At 44.0% G+C, this 14749-nt stretch overlaps 1 protein-coding gene across 11 annotated transcripts in view; it reads right to left on the bottom strand.

Annotated features, from left to right (window-relative positions):
- Nucleotides 1-6: 6 nt before the first annotated feature.
- The window catches only part of SCUBE2 (signal peptide, CUB domain and EGF like domain containing 2), a 59230-nt gene continuing 44487 nt past the window's right edge, over nucleotides 7-14749 (bottom strand). For 10 of the 11 annotated variants that reach the window (XM_019656188.1, XM_019656189.1, XM_019656191.1 and 7 more), the window contains 7 exons: nucleotides 10587-10757; nucleotides 8549-8716; nucleotides 7677-7838; nucleotides 6787-6984; nucleotides 6024-6176; nucleotides 2347-2426; nucleotides 7-1170 (listed from right to left, as the gene is read on the bottom strand). In XM_019656188.1, the coding sequence (XP_019511733.1) occupies nucleotides 1018-1170; nucleotides 2347-2426; nucleotides 6024-6176; nucleotides 6787-6984; nucleotides 7677-7838; nucleotides 8549-8716; nucleotides 10587-10757 (1085 nt within the window). In that variant the 3' untranslated portion in view covers nucleotides 7-1017. The remainder of the gene's footprint in view (nucleotides 1171-2346; nucleotides 2427-6023; nucleotides 6177-6786; nucleotides 6985-7676; nucleotides 7839-8548; nucleotides 8717-10586; nucleotides 10758-14749) is intronic. The other variant, XM_019656194.1, reaches the window with a different exon arrangement.

Raw genomic sequence — 14749 nt, 5'->3', positions numbered from 1 at the left:
TTGTTCATGTCCTTGGAGCTGAGTCAGTCCCTGACCTTGGAGAATGGGGAAGGAAGGCAAGCAGAACAAGGGGATCCACACCATGTCCCACCTGGACCTCGGACACCCATGGTGGGAAGCCCACTGTGGAAACAGGACCCTAGGTGGTACTGACTCAAGGTTTGTGAAATCTCCTTTACATGAAGGTTGATAATTCTCATCCACCAAAGAATCATGTCCGACCTGAACTCTCCAAGCCGGAACACCATGCCAGGCAGAGTGTCCAGAGGCACAGCTGGTGCTAAGACCTGCCCTGTGCGTTTGCCACTGGGTGGAAACTGGCAACGAGGAAGGCCGTCATTGGCCTACATCATGATGTCTGAGGAAGTGCGTAGTTGTTATCTGTTTATTTCTAATTCTTTCTGCTTTAAGTATATTTTAATGATCAATGCTTAGAACTCAAGCTCCTGGGATCAAACTTAGGTCACACAGGGTGGAGGAGAAGGCTGTGGAAAAATGGAGTCCTCCCTGGTCTCAGGTATGTGGATGGCACCTAGAGGGCTCTCCCTTCCTCCCTCCCTTCTTGCTCTGCCTGGTCAGAGCCTGTATCTGGATGCAGGCGGCTCCCTTAAGGAGGGCTGGGCTGGAGGAAGTGTAAATCTCAGACAAGGCAGCCCCTTCTGTGGCCTCCTGTCCACCACAGCCCGCTTGAGGAGGAGTGAGAACCAGGAAGGACAGGTGAGTCTCAACTGAGCTGACAGAGGTCCAGTTCAGCCAGCCCTTGATGTATCCAAGACATCTACCCACAGCAATGAGAAGTGGGTGTGACTCAAGGCCATTCTCAGTCTACATCCACAATGCTGGGAAAGAAAAACCAAGTTCAATTTACCAAAATATCTGTATTATCTATAAAAATTGAACTCTAACGAGTCACTGCTATGGAAGCAGCAATATCTGACTGTGCTGGCTACTGGAGCAGACAGCTGCATCCCACCAGCTCACAGGCAGGACATGGTACTGAGTGGCACGTGGGCAGACTCATTTGTAAGGCCTCAAAAACCTGGACACTTTGGAACGGAGCAATCGGATGAAAGATCTTGGAAACATCTCCCGGGACTCCTGGGCCGTGTACTTGAAATAGTTCTGGGGATGGGCCAGGACATCAAACAGTGCCTTGATCAGTTTCTTATCCTAAAACGAAGAGAATTTTTTGTTACCGAGCCAAAATATTTAAACATTCCGACATTTTGCCAACGGAACTGAAAAGCACTTTGTGAAAATGGTTTCCTCTGAGTTCTATCTTTTTTTCCAGTTTTTATTTTCCTAATTATCAACAAAAAGCGTGTACTACTTTAGAAAGGGAGATTTAATATATAAAAAACTGTTTTCTTTTTCTAAACCAGATGAGATGCAACATTAGATTTGGGGAATATTTATGGGGTAAGTGACATGACAAGTTTTTACTAATAATTACTTGTAAGTATCTAAATTTGATGAACTTCACGCTTAAGGGATAAAGGAGCCAAGGATCTTCAACTATTTGAAGAATGAACATGAAAACACAATTTGCTGCTGGCTTGAATTTATGATAAACAAGTTTCCCACTGCTCCTCCACACATTTCCAAATTAAAAAACAAAACTTCACTTGACAACACTAATAACAGCCTTGTGAATTTTTAAAAAAATTAACTCTGGTGAAGATATACAAGGTGTGATCAAACAATATGGTGAATATTTAAATTTAAAAAAATTACAGTAAAAGACACATTGCCATTAACCCCCCTCAAAATACTCTCCCTCGCTTCAAATACACTTATCCCATCATTCTTGCCACTTTCTGAAGTAGTTCTGGAAGTCCTCTTTTGTGAGTGTCTTTAGTTGTGCTGTTGAGGCTGCCTCAATGTCCTGAATCGATTCAAAACATTTTCCTTTCATGGTCATTTTGACTTTGGGGAAAAGCCAGAAGTCACACGGTGCCAGGTCTGGTGAATAAGGTGGATGAGAACACACCGAAATGTTTTTATTTGACAGAAATTGCCGAACTAGAAGTGATGTGTGACACAGAGAATTGTCATGATGGAGGATGAAGTAAAGACTTCCAGAATTGCTTCAGAAAGTGGCAAGAACGATGGGATAAGTGTGTTTAAAGCAGAGGGAGTATTTTGTGGGGGATTAATGGTAATGTGTCTTTTACTGTAATAATTTTTTTAAATTTAAACATTCACCATATGTTTTGATCACACCTTATAAAACTGAGCTCAGCCTGGAGCAGACTAGGTGTCTGAAAGGCAGCAGTATGGAGCAAGAAGAAAACCTTCTGATGGTGCTTGTGGAACTCTTTGCTTGACTGCTGTGTACATACTCACCTTAAGTATTTCCTGATGGTTCTCAGATGCATAGAGCCTCCCATCTCGAACTATGTCTTCAATGAGTTCCTGGTAATCCTCTGTTGAAATAAAGGACATATTTTGAATTCATATGGTTTAGGTATTTATAAACTCAGTCTTTGTTTTATTTTTTTTATAAGGTTCTGAGAAATGCCCCTTCTGTATCTGCATTCAGAACAATGACCACTCTGATACCGAGAAGGCAATCAGGAGAGAACTTCCACAAACTCCCCACCACATCCTTTCACCTACCAGCATCTGCACCCAGCTTTCCTGCTCTGTCTTCCCTCAAGTAAACTCTCTGTACATCCAATCAAGGTCCATCCCTCCACTTTGCTCACTGGCTCCATCTTCTATCACCAAATCAAGGGCATTATTCTAGTAATTCTGCCTTTTATTTCCTATATGATAAAATTCTCTCTCTACTGGACTTTTCCAGCAGCACACAAACATACTGTTATGTCTCCAGTCCCAAAAAAGGTCCCTCTCTTGACATCATTTCTCCCTCCAGCTTCCATCCTAGGTCTCTGCTCCCCTTTGTCGCAAAACTCCTTGAAAGAATTGTCAACACTCACTTCTCTGATTCTTCTCCTTTCTTTCTCTCCCAAACTCAGCCCAGTCAGCTTTGGACCCCACCACTCCCCCAAAAGTGTTTGTCGAAGTCACCAATGGCCTTCATGTTGCCAAACCCCGAAGGTAAATTCTCAGTCCCCATCTTTCTTGATGAATCAGCAGCATTTGACCTGATCAGTCACCCCTCCTCCTCAATCCACTTCTTCACTCAGCTTCCGGGACACCTGCTTTTTGGTTTTCCTGCTACCCCACGGGTTTCTTCATCTGAGGCTCTGTTGCTTTTCTCCCTTCTCTTCCTGACCTGCTCTTCATTTTCTCATTAATAATATTGGGCCCCGACATACACATTAAATGCAGAGCACATGGTGTAAGACTTCTCCAAATATAACACCCCCGCCCCAAAGTCTAGCCTATTTCCTACAGTTACAATTCAAACCAAGCATATGCAAAACACAATCGTTTTCAAATTCCAGGCTGAAAAAAAAATGCCTCTTTGTGTGCATACCATGAGCAAAACAAAACCAGTCAAATCATAAGAACATCACTGGAACTGTATGGGATGAGTTCTTGAAAAAGTTTCCCCTAGTCAAGTGATGGCAGGTGGAAATTAATAGTATAATACTCATAACTACAATTTAACACATATGCAATATCACTGGTACTCTTTTCATGTGGTAACTTTCTTCTTATTCCCTTATTTTTGTGAAAATAAAATACGAGTAAGGGCACATGTGTTTTATCTTGAATTCCTCTGCTGCAGAGTCTCCGCCTTGGAGGACCAGCTCCTTCTGGTGACGGGAGTTCACCACGAGGAACAGCAGGTGCTGTGCTATGTTCTGCTGTCACAGAGAACAGGAGAGTGGTTTGTCACTACACCAAATGCTTCCAGGCCACTCTCTTTTTTAAAATATGTCCTCTGCTTTTAAGAACTACCGTGTCTGCTCACTAACTCTAACTGTCATGACTGCACCAGCAGTCAGGCGTTGTAGGTAAGAACACAGGCCCTGAGTCTCAATGACCTGTGCAACTCTGTCCTGCTATGACCTCAGGCCAGCTACTTAAATCTCTCCGCCTGAGTGGCATCACCTGTAGAATCAGGAAAGGGTCGTGTCTACCTCATGGGCGATTGTGAGGCACGTGCCATGTTGAAGGCACTTGGCACGTGCCTGGTGCTCAGTGATGCTCAGTCCATGTTAGTCATGACTACAGCTCTCCCCGCTCTCCAGCTGTCAGTGGGATAGTCAGTAGCAGCCCCACCTGCTCTTTCTAAAAGTGCTATCTGTTGTCCTGGGCTTGGAAACCAGATATCAAACTTTTCTAAAATATATGTTTAAAAAAATTTTTAAATAGGCTCTCAGTGAAGACCTAAAAGGCTTCTGTATGGCCAAAGCAGCAGTTTTCAACGATTTTCTGCTGTGACATGTGCAAGACACATTCTTGTGGGCCTAACCGGGGTTATGTGTAATTTCCCCCTAGTTCTCTATTTGAATAAGAAAAAAAAAATCAAACGTTTTCTTGCATCACAAAGGCAGAATTGAGACCAGCTAGACTAAAGTACGTGAGCTTTGGTAACATTTATTCTGGAGTCTCCACGTCTTTTTTGGTTCCTTCCTGATTCCAGATACAGGAGTTGTCCACTGGCTGCTCTCAGGTAGATGAAGTGCTCTGCCTGTCTCAGCAGAGCCACGTGGGGGGCATTTGTGTCCACCTAGGAGTCTGACACTAACAGCCCTTGTCTTGGGTGTTTGACATGGTTTCTGGCACAGAGAGGATGATCCTAGCTTTTGGAACATGTTGGAAATAAACCATGTGAAGCATTTTTAGGAAATCCATAGAATATTGTCTTTCCAAAAGAGCTCCTTTTGGTACTTGTCTGCTAAACACCTTCAGTAGCTCCCTATAAGATTAGGTCTACCCTTCTGAGTTTGGCACTCAAAGCTCTTCACAGCCTAACCCCATCCCCTTCTACTTTCATCTCTCACAGCTAACCCCTGGGCACCCTGCCAACCAACTGGCCAAATCATCTGTCCCCATACATGACAGGTACTCTCTCCTTTCACCTTTGTTATTACCTCTTCCTGAATGTTCTTCCTCCCATTTATGAAAAACAACTTATATGTTCTTTCAAGACCTAAATCTCTTGAGACTTTGCTCTATTCTTGCCAAAAACCCATGTAAAACTAACAGCTGTCCCTTCTTCTATCTCATACAGAGCTTTACACATGCCCTACTACAGCAAGTATGACAATATGTACTTTTCTGTGTTTCTGTCACTAATCATGTTGTCTCTAGTGCTTAGCCCAGTGCCTGGCACAGTAGATGCTCATTAAATATTTGTTAGATGGATGAAAAAATAAGTTCATGAATGAACAGATGACTCTTACCCCACTAGATTATGAGGTCCTCCAGGACAAGGTCCAGTTCATTCTGTATTCCTAGTAAATGTTTTGTCAACCAAGTCTCAGAGCTAGGTAGGGCCCCAGGGCCACCCCTTCGCTTAACGAGAAGAAAATGAAACCAGAAAAGTCATCCAACTTGCCCAAAATCATGCAGTGAGGTAGTGGCAGAGACAGGACCAGAACGTGGGTCTTTTCCTCCTCCTCAGGATACCTCTTAATAAAATCCACAATCGTAATATGTGAATATTTATTGAGTATTTACAATGTGCCAGGCACTGCACCAAGTCCTTATAGGTTATCCCATTGAATTCCTACATTAAGTTTAATGATTATCATCATTTACGCATTAAGAAAATGAGGCTTAGAGATGGTAAGTAACATACACGAAGTCATAGTAGAGATCACACCCAGGCTGTCTGACTCCAATGCCTATGTTCTTACTCAACAAGCTGTGCTCACTTTTATTTATTTTTCTAAAACATCTTTTCATCCCTGTACTCAATGTCCCCAAATGCCTGTTTAAAATTCGGCACTTATGAGTCAGCGATGTCCTTTCTCCTTATCCTGCCTGACTTTCTGGGCATGTGTGCTGGTCAGCAATCCACCAGCTGGCCCAGAAGTCAGTTCTGTTCGAAGCAGAAAAGCTCGTCCCACAGTCTGCAGCCTAAGCTTCATAGCACTTACCATCGTACGTCACGTATGGGACCTGGAACCCTCGGGCACTGTTCCCTTCATTGGACTTAAACTGAATCCACAGCTTCTTTGATCTGGAGGTGAAGGCAATGGGGCGTTCGTAGGTCTGGCAGGTTTCATATGTTGTCACAGAATTGGATGAAGCTGCCAAGGGAAGTCAGAGGGGCAGGGTTTAAGACCCATCACCGAGCAGAGTTGAAGAAACTGAGACATGGCAAATCCAGAATGTATGCCCAAGATCACAGAACTAGTAAGAAGCGGAGCTGGAATTCAGATCCAGGCAGTCTGACTGCAGACCCCACTCACTGCACTGCCTCTAAGCTGTGTTGATGGCAGCGTCCCTTTATGGGACACTGGGTCATGCGTCAGAATGGGAGGAGGGTCCCTCCTGGCTGGACTCTGCCCTTTGCCTTGGTCAGTCTCTAAGCCATAGGCTGCTTCCTAGCATGAAGTGTTCATCCCTGCATGAGCTTCATTGATTCTTCTGTGTCCTTGTGGAAGAGGGTCCCCAGGGAGCACAGAGGGGAGACCGACCCGCACGAATCCCACGGCTTCTGGAGCTCAGCAAAAGGCCTCAATGTGTGGTTTTTGTCTAAATGTTGTTTCTTGGCAAACTCTAAAAACTCATGACTCATCTCTGTCCTAATACAAAGGTGACATTCTAGGCCTGGTTCTCACATTTAAAGCTGGGGAGCATGCCATCAGGCTTCCCACTGGCCTTGGAAGGGGAGGGGAGCGGAGGGGTAGGACGCACAGGTTTTCCGCATCACCAGGTAGTCTCCACAGTCGTCCTCTATGGGCAGGAAGATCTCAGGGACCACGATCAAGATGCGGCGCTTGGGGGGTGGGTTGATGGTCCAGGTACACTCAGTGTTGGCTGGGTAATTGCCTGGGTAGTTGGGGGATTCGATATATCCAGTGAAATCTCCCAGCTCCCCTCCACATCTTCTGTCTGGAAGAAGAAAGGTCATAAGTTATGCAGGCACAACACAGTCATCACTCTGTCATGGGCACCAGCAGATGAGGAGAACCACTGCACCATTGAGGAATGGCGCCTGGAAATGACACCATCCCAGGAATGAGTCTGTCCTGTAATACCTGAGTTCCCCACTGGAAGCCCAACTACATTAACTCCCCACACACAGCTCACACAGGCAACATTTTCTCATTAGCTTGAAGGCGCTCAAGGTCAGGGGCAGGCATTTGTGAAACAAAAGGACAGCTTTAGTTTTCAGTATTTTGTTTACAAAGCCCAAGTACCAGGGAAACCATGAAACACAACCTCTAGGTCTGTCAAAATTGGGAGAACAGAGCTTAGTACCCAGTAGAGAGTATTTGACCCTTTCCTAGCTAGAGATCTTTGATGAAGACATGAAAGCTAGATTCTTTCACTTTTCTCTCTGGTCAAGACCACATTTTATTTTTAGGTGGGGAAGAGAATTCCAATGACCTATCAGTTAGTATGGGGCAGGCTGGATACTCGCCTTTGGCACCAAAGGCAAGGAGTGAACACACACACACACACACACACACACACACACACACACACACACACACACACACACACATAAACACCACCTGCAGGTGGACCCAAGCACTTGCCCTCATAATCAGGACTGTGAAAAGCCTTAGAGAAAGACTTACTTTTACACTGGGTTATGTTTGTGGAGCCATCAAAGTCAGTCGTAGTATTTCCTGGGCAAGAAACACAATTATTTTTTCCAAATTCAGGCTGATATGTTCCTGCTGGGCAACGAATACATCGGTGAGTGGTGGTGTTGTAGAAGTGTCCCGGTGAACACTGAACTGTGGGAGCAGGGAGGGTGGAGAGAATGAAAAAAAAAATTGTATTTTCATCCAATGCAACATAAAAGGTTTCACAGTTCGTGACATAAATTTTTATCCCAAATTACTGCTTTCCTACTAACCTAGGGCTAATCAACACTTAATTCTCTAAATAGCCAGCTTGGGTGGGACTTGTGACTCATGTCGCTGAGAAAAATGCAAGGGATCAAAGTATAGCTGTATCTTCAAAGAGTTTATATGGTCCATGCGAGTCAGGCATAAGTAATCACAACTGAGGCTCCACACAGAGCACATTTCTGAGTATGGATGGTGCAGAACTGACACCGGGCATGAGTTTGGGCTTCTTTAAGAGAGCAGGAGTGGGACTCTGGAGAAGGGGTAGGATTGTGGCGGCAGGGGGCACAGGTCTAGGTAAGAGTGCTGAGAGGAAGGGAGGCTGGGGTAAGGAGCTGAGGAACCTGTGGACACCTGCTCATCTCTCCCTGGTTGTCCCTCCAGTCAGCCTGTCCAAAGGGGCCCAGGTAGCTTGGGGAAGACCATGTCTAGGGGGTTCCTGTGCTCCCTGCACATCCTGCAAAGGTGAATGGAGCGGGACCTGACCTCCCGGCCACTGGGGCACCACACAGGGCACCTCTGGGCTGGGCTTGATCAGAGCTTTATCAGACTCCCATGGGAAATTCAGTTCTGGAAAAAGGCAACCATGTCCTCACCTCTGGTTTCACAGTCCTGGAAGGTAGTGGCTCCCAGATGTTTGGTGGAGAGGCCGCCTCCACAGGAGAAGCAGGAAGTACGGCCGGCTTCAGGCTGGAATGTGCCCAGGGCACAGAGCTGGCAGGGTACAAAGCCATCTGCAGAATATTCACCAGGTCGGCACAGACCTGGGGGACCAATGACCCTAGATGAGCAAGGCCCCCCAGGCAGGGACCCTTTGCCTTTTCTGTGCAGATGAGATCAGACTTTGGTCAGGCCTGTCACCCTGTGCTGACCTCAGCTCCTACCTCAGTGAGTCCTGCCCTGCCGCTGACCCCGAGTAGGTGGCATGTGAGTGCCTGATGTATACACACAGGGCTACACAGCACAGTGCAAAAGATGGAGACCAAGGAGCCAAGTATAGAGCCGGATTGGGTGTGCTTCAGGCTTAGGGCAGCATGGGGCCCAGGCAGCCCCTGCAATGCAGGAGCCCCCAGAGAGAGAGTTCTCGGCTCTCAAATCAATTTGGTCATTTGACCCAGAAGTACACCCTCACCCAGAAGATTACATCCTCGTGATATAAAGATTCTTCTGGTTACGGAAGAGTCTCCCCTGTTTTACCAATTATATTTACTATGTTACATCTCCTTACCCTGAGATGTGTCCTGGGCTTCCTTGATTACTCTATTAAATGCAAGCAACCCAATGCACCTTGACAGAGGGACCCTGTGGCCTTTACTTTAAGGACCTTAATTTATGGTTATTTTTTCAAGTTTATGACAAGAAGCACAGCCATAAACAAAAGGATTTCTAAAAGCACATGTTCCTTAGGAATTAGCTTGTCATTGGCAAAATGCTCTAAAAATCTGTTATCTCTTGTATTCCTAATCCTCTCTCCTTTATTAATTTTCATGGTCTTCTTTGTACCATAAGTTATAGCTATGATGGCATTTAATGAACACACACCCAAGGGGGGAATCTGGAATCTGTCAGACCTGGCTTCGGATTCCAAATTCTCCACTCCTTAGCTATATGACCTTGAATGAGTCACTTTAACCTCATAAAGTTGTTATAGTGATACAACAACCATATGTAAAGTTCATGTAATACACTTAGCATGATGTCTGGCATAGGTAAGTGTTCAGTAAATGTTAGCTATTATTATTATTACTACTGATATTTTTATTACTAGAACTATATCTTAATAAGGTCACATACAAGTATGAACAGATGCCTATCAACTTTGCAGTTAGCTCTAGGATTTCATCACAGGCCAAAGATATGGTAGGAGTCACACTTGTTCTGAGGATCTGATTTTTAAACCACAAAAGGCCCTGCAGCTGAGTCTGGAGTCATTTAGGTGGGAACAAAGGCTGGCTCTGGGAGTCACTGGAAGGAGAGGCTCACTCAGCCGCAGGCATCACCCACAAAACGCCATGTCAGATCACACCTTCCATTTGAGCCCACAGTGTCAATACAGCCGGTCCTTCTTCCATTTAATAAAGAAAGGGGAAGACATTTTCTAATAAAATAAATCGGAAAGAAGCCCACTGAACCTAAGTGAACTTGGTTCCTGAGTTAACATTTTTATGAGACAATTAAAATTTCTTCACAAGAGGTTTTTTTTTTAACAAAATAACCAGATGGATGCTTTTTAAAAATCAATAATACACTATGAATTTAAGAGCAAAGCTGGAAAAATAATCAGAACCACTTTCCCCATTTTAACACTTTGGATAGTCCCTGTGTACTGGCAGATTACTCAGGTCTCAGGGTATATTTATTTACCATGAATGAAGCATGCAGTTGCAAACTTTACTGTTTTTTCTGCCAGTGTATTTATCAGATCGTCATTTATTTATTCAAGTGAGCATCGCCCAGCATGTTTCTGGCACTGAGGTAGGCACTGGAGAGCCAGTGAGGATCTCAACATGGCGCCTGCTTGTAGGAAGCCCATGGCGCAGTGTGCGCTGCCTGTATTGAAATGCATTTATGCCTTCTGTCTAAACAATCATTCTGGAGACGGAAGGAGTAGGAAGGGGCAGGTGGGATCCTTACCTCCACATTCAGACACATTCCAAGCTTCTGAGGGCTTTAGGGCCCCAGGATTTTCTGGTCTCGGGCACGGTTCGCATGTGATTTGTCCTTCCTCATTTTGGAAGGTTCCATTTGGACATAAAATGCAGCGTTCTTGTGCTCCATCATAATATGTCCCAGCCCTGCAACTGACTAGCCAAAGGGGGAAACGATCTGGTCAGTGAAGGGACAGAGGCCAAGGAGGGGCAATGTGAATGCTAGAGATGAAGGTAAACAGATGGCATTGACCCCATTTTCCCCCATACAAACCCCCTGAATACAGAATGTACAGCACCTCTGGGTTCTCTGTGCACACCTCCTCTGCCATGATCCCTGTCACCCACTGTTAGAGGCGTTAACAGGTCTCCCTAGACCATGAGATCCTTGGGAGCAGGGATCACAATGATCCTAATCATTTTTGAGCACAAGCACTTAGTGACTCTCCCTCCTTCACAGGGCTGCCAGAAAGATTATAAAGGTCAAAATCATTCATTGAATATAGGCCTAGTAACAGAAGAACAGAGAGGAGGGTGCTTTTTAAATTCTGGCTGGTGGAGTCCGGGAAGGCTTCCTAGAGGAGGCCGTATTTGTGTTGGGCCTTGAAGGATGAGTAGAATCTCCCTAGGTAGGAAAGGGGGCAGGTTGTAAAGATTCATGCAGGATATATGGGAGGAGAGAGTAGGAAGGTTGGGGATAGATAAAAAACTTCTTAAATGTCGGGCATTTAGATTTTATTCTGCAAGTAAAGGAGCCACTGAAAAGAGAGGAATATGACCAGAAGCTGTGTTATGAAAAGCTCACTCTCTGATAGCTATGGGGAGAGTGGTCTCAAAAGTCTTACAGATAAGCTCTCCAAAATAGCACACTTCATATTTGTAATAAAATTCGTATGTTACAAACAGTAAATCCAGGTCAGTATCTTCTGAAAGAATATAAGTAAACCACAAGGAAATTAATAAACTATGTTTCTGATTATATTTCTTGTGGTGTTAGTTAAATGTGGGTTTATATTTTATTTTAGGATACGAATATAAAGTAAATATACTGAATTGAGTTCCCTAGTATAATAGTCAAACATCATCATCATAACCATCAAAATAGCCTTTCTAATGGCTAACATTTGTTGAGTACTTGTGATCTAGGAGACACCATGCCAAAAGCTTTACATACATGACGTGATTTATCCCTAAAAACAGCCCTAGGGAGCTAGGTACTATTATTAGCTCCATTTTACAAAAACAGAGACTTAGGGATATTAAATAAGTTGGCCAAGTTTCCACAGGTAATCTAAAAAATACACCTATGGTGAGATCAAGAACTTTGAGTTTAAGGGAGAAAATAAAAAGGTCATTTAACAAAAATGCAGACTGCATCACAATTCAAGACTTTGCCAAGGATTCTCTATGGGGCATTAGGGAAGTTTGACAGAGATAAAACACATTCTCTTTCATACTTAAGATACCAAGTAAAAGGAAACAAAATGCCACATGATAAAATTCGCTATTATATCTCTTGAGTGTCTGTCAGGGGGAATATCTGTTTTCAGCCTATCCTACAAATGCAATTTGCATATATATACTTTCAGGGTTAAACATGGCAAAGCTCTCTACTAACAGTAATAAAAATGTCTTTCCAGTGTTCACTCCATAATTTTTTTTTAAATGAAGCTTTTAAAAAATCATAGTAAGCCAAAATTTGCCACATTTCAATTATGATTTGGTCTACTCTAAAGTCTGTCTTAATATTTTTTATATTGTTTGGATTTTCTTTTACAATATTTATGCATCCTTTTTATTTAATTTTATGAAAAAATTAAAAGTGAGCCACACTCTTGCTTTCTTGGCAAACAATATAATGAGTGTGGTGCACAGATCTGTGGCACACAAGGCCTATAATTTCAGACTTATTCTCTAAATTAGCCCTGCTGGATAATGGTTGCCATGATTACTCTGATTTTAGCTCATCTCCCCTGAAAAGCTAGGCTGAATATGTACTGGGGATTCATGACTTGTTATTTTGTGTCCCATCTGACTATCCCAGTGCCTACAACACGCCAGTAAATGAGAGAATAACTCTTTCGTGGCTCTAACAAGCCAACTGTCATGAAGACTGGCAGAAAGTAAGTAAGTAAAACCTAGGCTGTCTGGAACCCCTGTAGCCCAAGTCGTTTCCATTTTGGGGACAGCTGTTTTCATAACACTCGTTCACCTAAAGGGAAAGTGCACATATGATGGCAGTGATTCCAACAGCCCCATTAATTATAACTTAATTAATCACATCAGCATGGACTGTTCCATCATCATTCCTCTGGAAGAAAATGGGTCCCATGGATCCCCGCCATGGGTGGACAACAACGGACCTGGTTGTCACTGAAAAGAGTAACAGGATGGGCTCCTGCTGCTCTGGGTGTCCAGTCCTCCTTAGAACTATTTAAACCCCCCAAAGCCTTTTCAAGATTACATTTTGAGAAGCCTCACAATATCTCACATCTGTTGCAATTTCTCAACTGAGCAAAGGGCTGCGAAGTGCCCCTTGGGCTGCCCTGTGGAAAGGAGGGCACCAGTTCTTTTTTTCTCACAGTGAAAAGGCCTGCCTGTTTCACATAAACAAACTCATACTGTCACTCACAGCTTCCATTTTCCTTCCAGAGAGAAAGACGTACAGAAATAATTCATGCCAAGCACCTTCCACATTAATGTGTTTCTTTCACAAGGTAAAAATGAGCTAAACACTAAAAAGTGATTCTGAAATGTCATGAAGAGACGTCTAAAAACAGCTCTTTGCAAATGTGCTGAAGATCTGGCCTGAAGAGACCTCAATCACACGTTCCAGTTGGTTCTCTTTTCTCCTTGAGCAGCCAGCTTGTTTTGCTGCCCCAGACAAAGGAGTCAATTGCCCCCAGAACACTTCACGATCACAGCAAAGCTTTTGTGTGTCTTCAGTGACCATTAAAATCCCATTCTCAAATTCCACACAGCTGTTTTTCTCCTCCTCTTTAAAAAAAAAAATACAAGAAAGCTTTTCTGATGCAAAAGGGAGAGACCAGCGGGACCAGGATTAATGGCGACAAAGAGACCTGAAGGCTTGCCCTCTTTTCAACACTTCGGCCTTTGAGCATTTCAGGCTATGGACAAACACTATGGTGTCTCTGTGGCTAAGATGGTGAACCTAATAAAAGAGGTCACTCTCTAGCATCTGACTGTTTTCTTAAGAATCACGCCTTGACTTCTGAAGGAGAGCCACTAGCAGCCCACGCGGATTCCCAGGGTGTCCTGGAGCTGTGCTTTGTCATAGCTCAGAGGCCTCAGTGCTCCAGGCAGTGCTGCTGTGGCCTCAGGATCCTGGTTTGAACCCTCGTTAAATGGGACTTGTAGGGTAACAGGAGACAGCACCCCCTTGGGCTGAGAGGTTCATTTGTCCCATCTGCCCAGGTTTTTACTGCGTGCTCAGGTTTGCAGTTTGAAAACATTGTTATCGTTGGGGCAGAGAGACGAGCCCAGCTCCATGCCTTCCTTGCTGGGCTCCCCAGTGCATGCTATGTTCTCTTCAGGCCTAGTTAGCTGGGGCTGAGATGTCACTTCCTTGGAGGGCCTCTTTTGCCCTCTGTTTAAATATTTCCCTAAAGATTTGCCCTTTGCCCTCTTTGGTCTTAATGTTGGCAGCTACCCTTGGGATTTTATCTGTTGTCCCTCTGAAGGTTCATTTACTCATTCATTCAATTAAATACTTATGAAGCACTGATTATGTGCTGGGTACTGTTCTCGGAGCTGGAGATACAGCAGAGAAGACAGACTTGGCACTTGCCCTAAAGGGGCCTTCATTCTAGTGGAGAATTTGGACAACAAACACGTAAGTTTATAGTACAATGCTGACTCGTGTGATGAAGAAGAGGAAAAAACAGGTTCAGCGGGAAAGACAAAGAGCAGTGGGGGTAAAGTTCGTATTAATATGTATGCTATTTTTACCATTTGCCATGATATGGATGGACCTAGAGACTATTATGTTAAGTGAAATAAGTCGGTCGGAGAAAGACAAATACCATATGATCTCACTTATATGTGGAATCTAAAAAACAGAATGAACGAGCAAAGTAAACAGAAATATATCAGAGATATAGAGGAAAAACTGATGGTTGCTAGTTGGGA

Source organism: Hipposideros armiger, unplaced genomic scaffold (genome assembly GCF_001890085.2).
Source record: "Hipposideros armiger isolate ML-2016 unplaced genomic scaffold, ASM189008v1 scaffold_256, whole genome shotgun sequence".
Lineage (NCBI taxonomy): Eukaryota > Metazoa > Chordata > Mammalia > Chiroptera > Hipposideridae > Hipposideros > Hipposideros armiger.
This window is presented reverse-complemented; position numbering and strand designations above follow the sequence as displayed.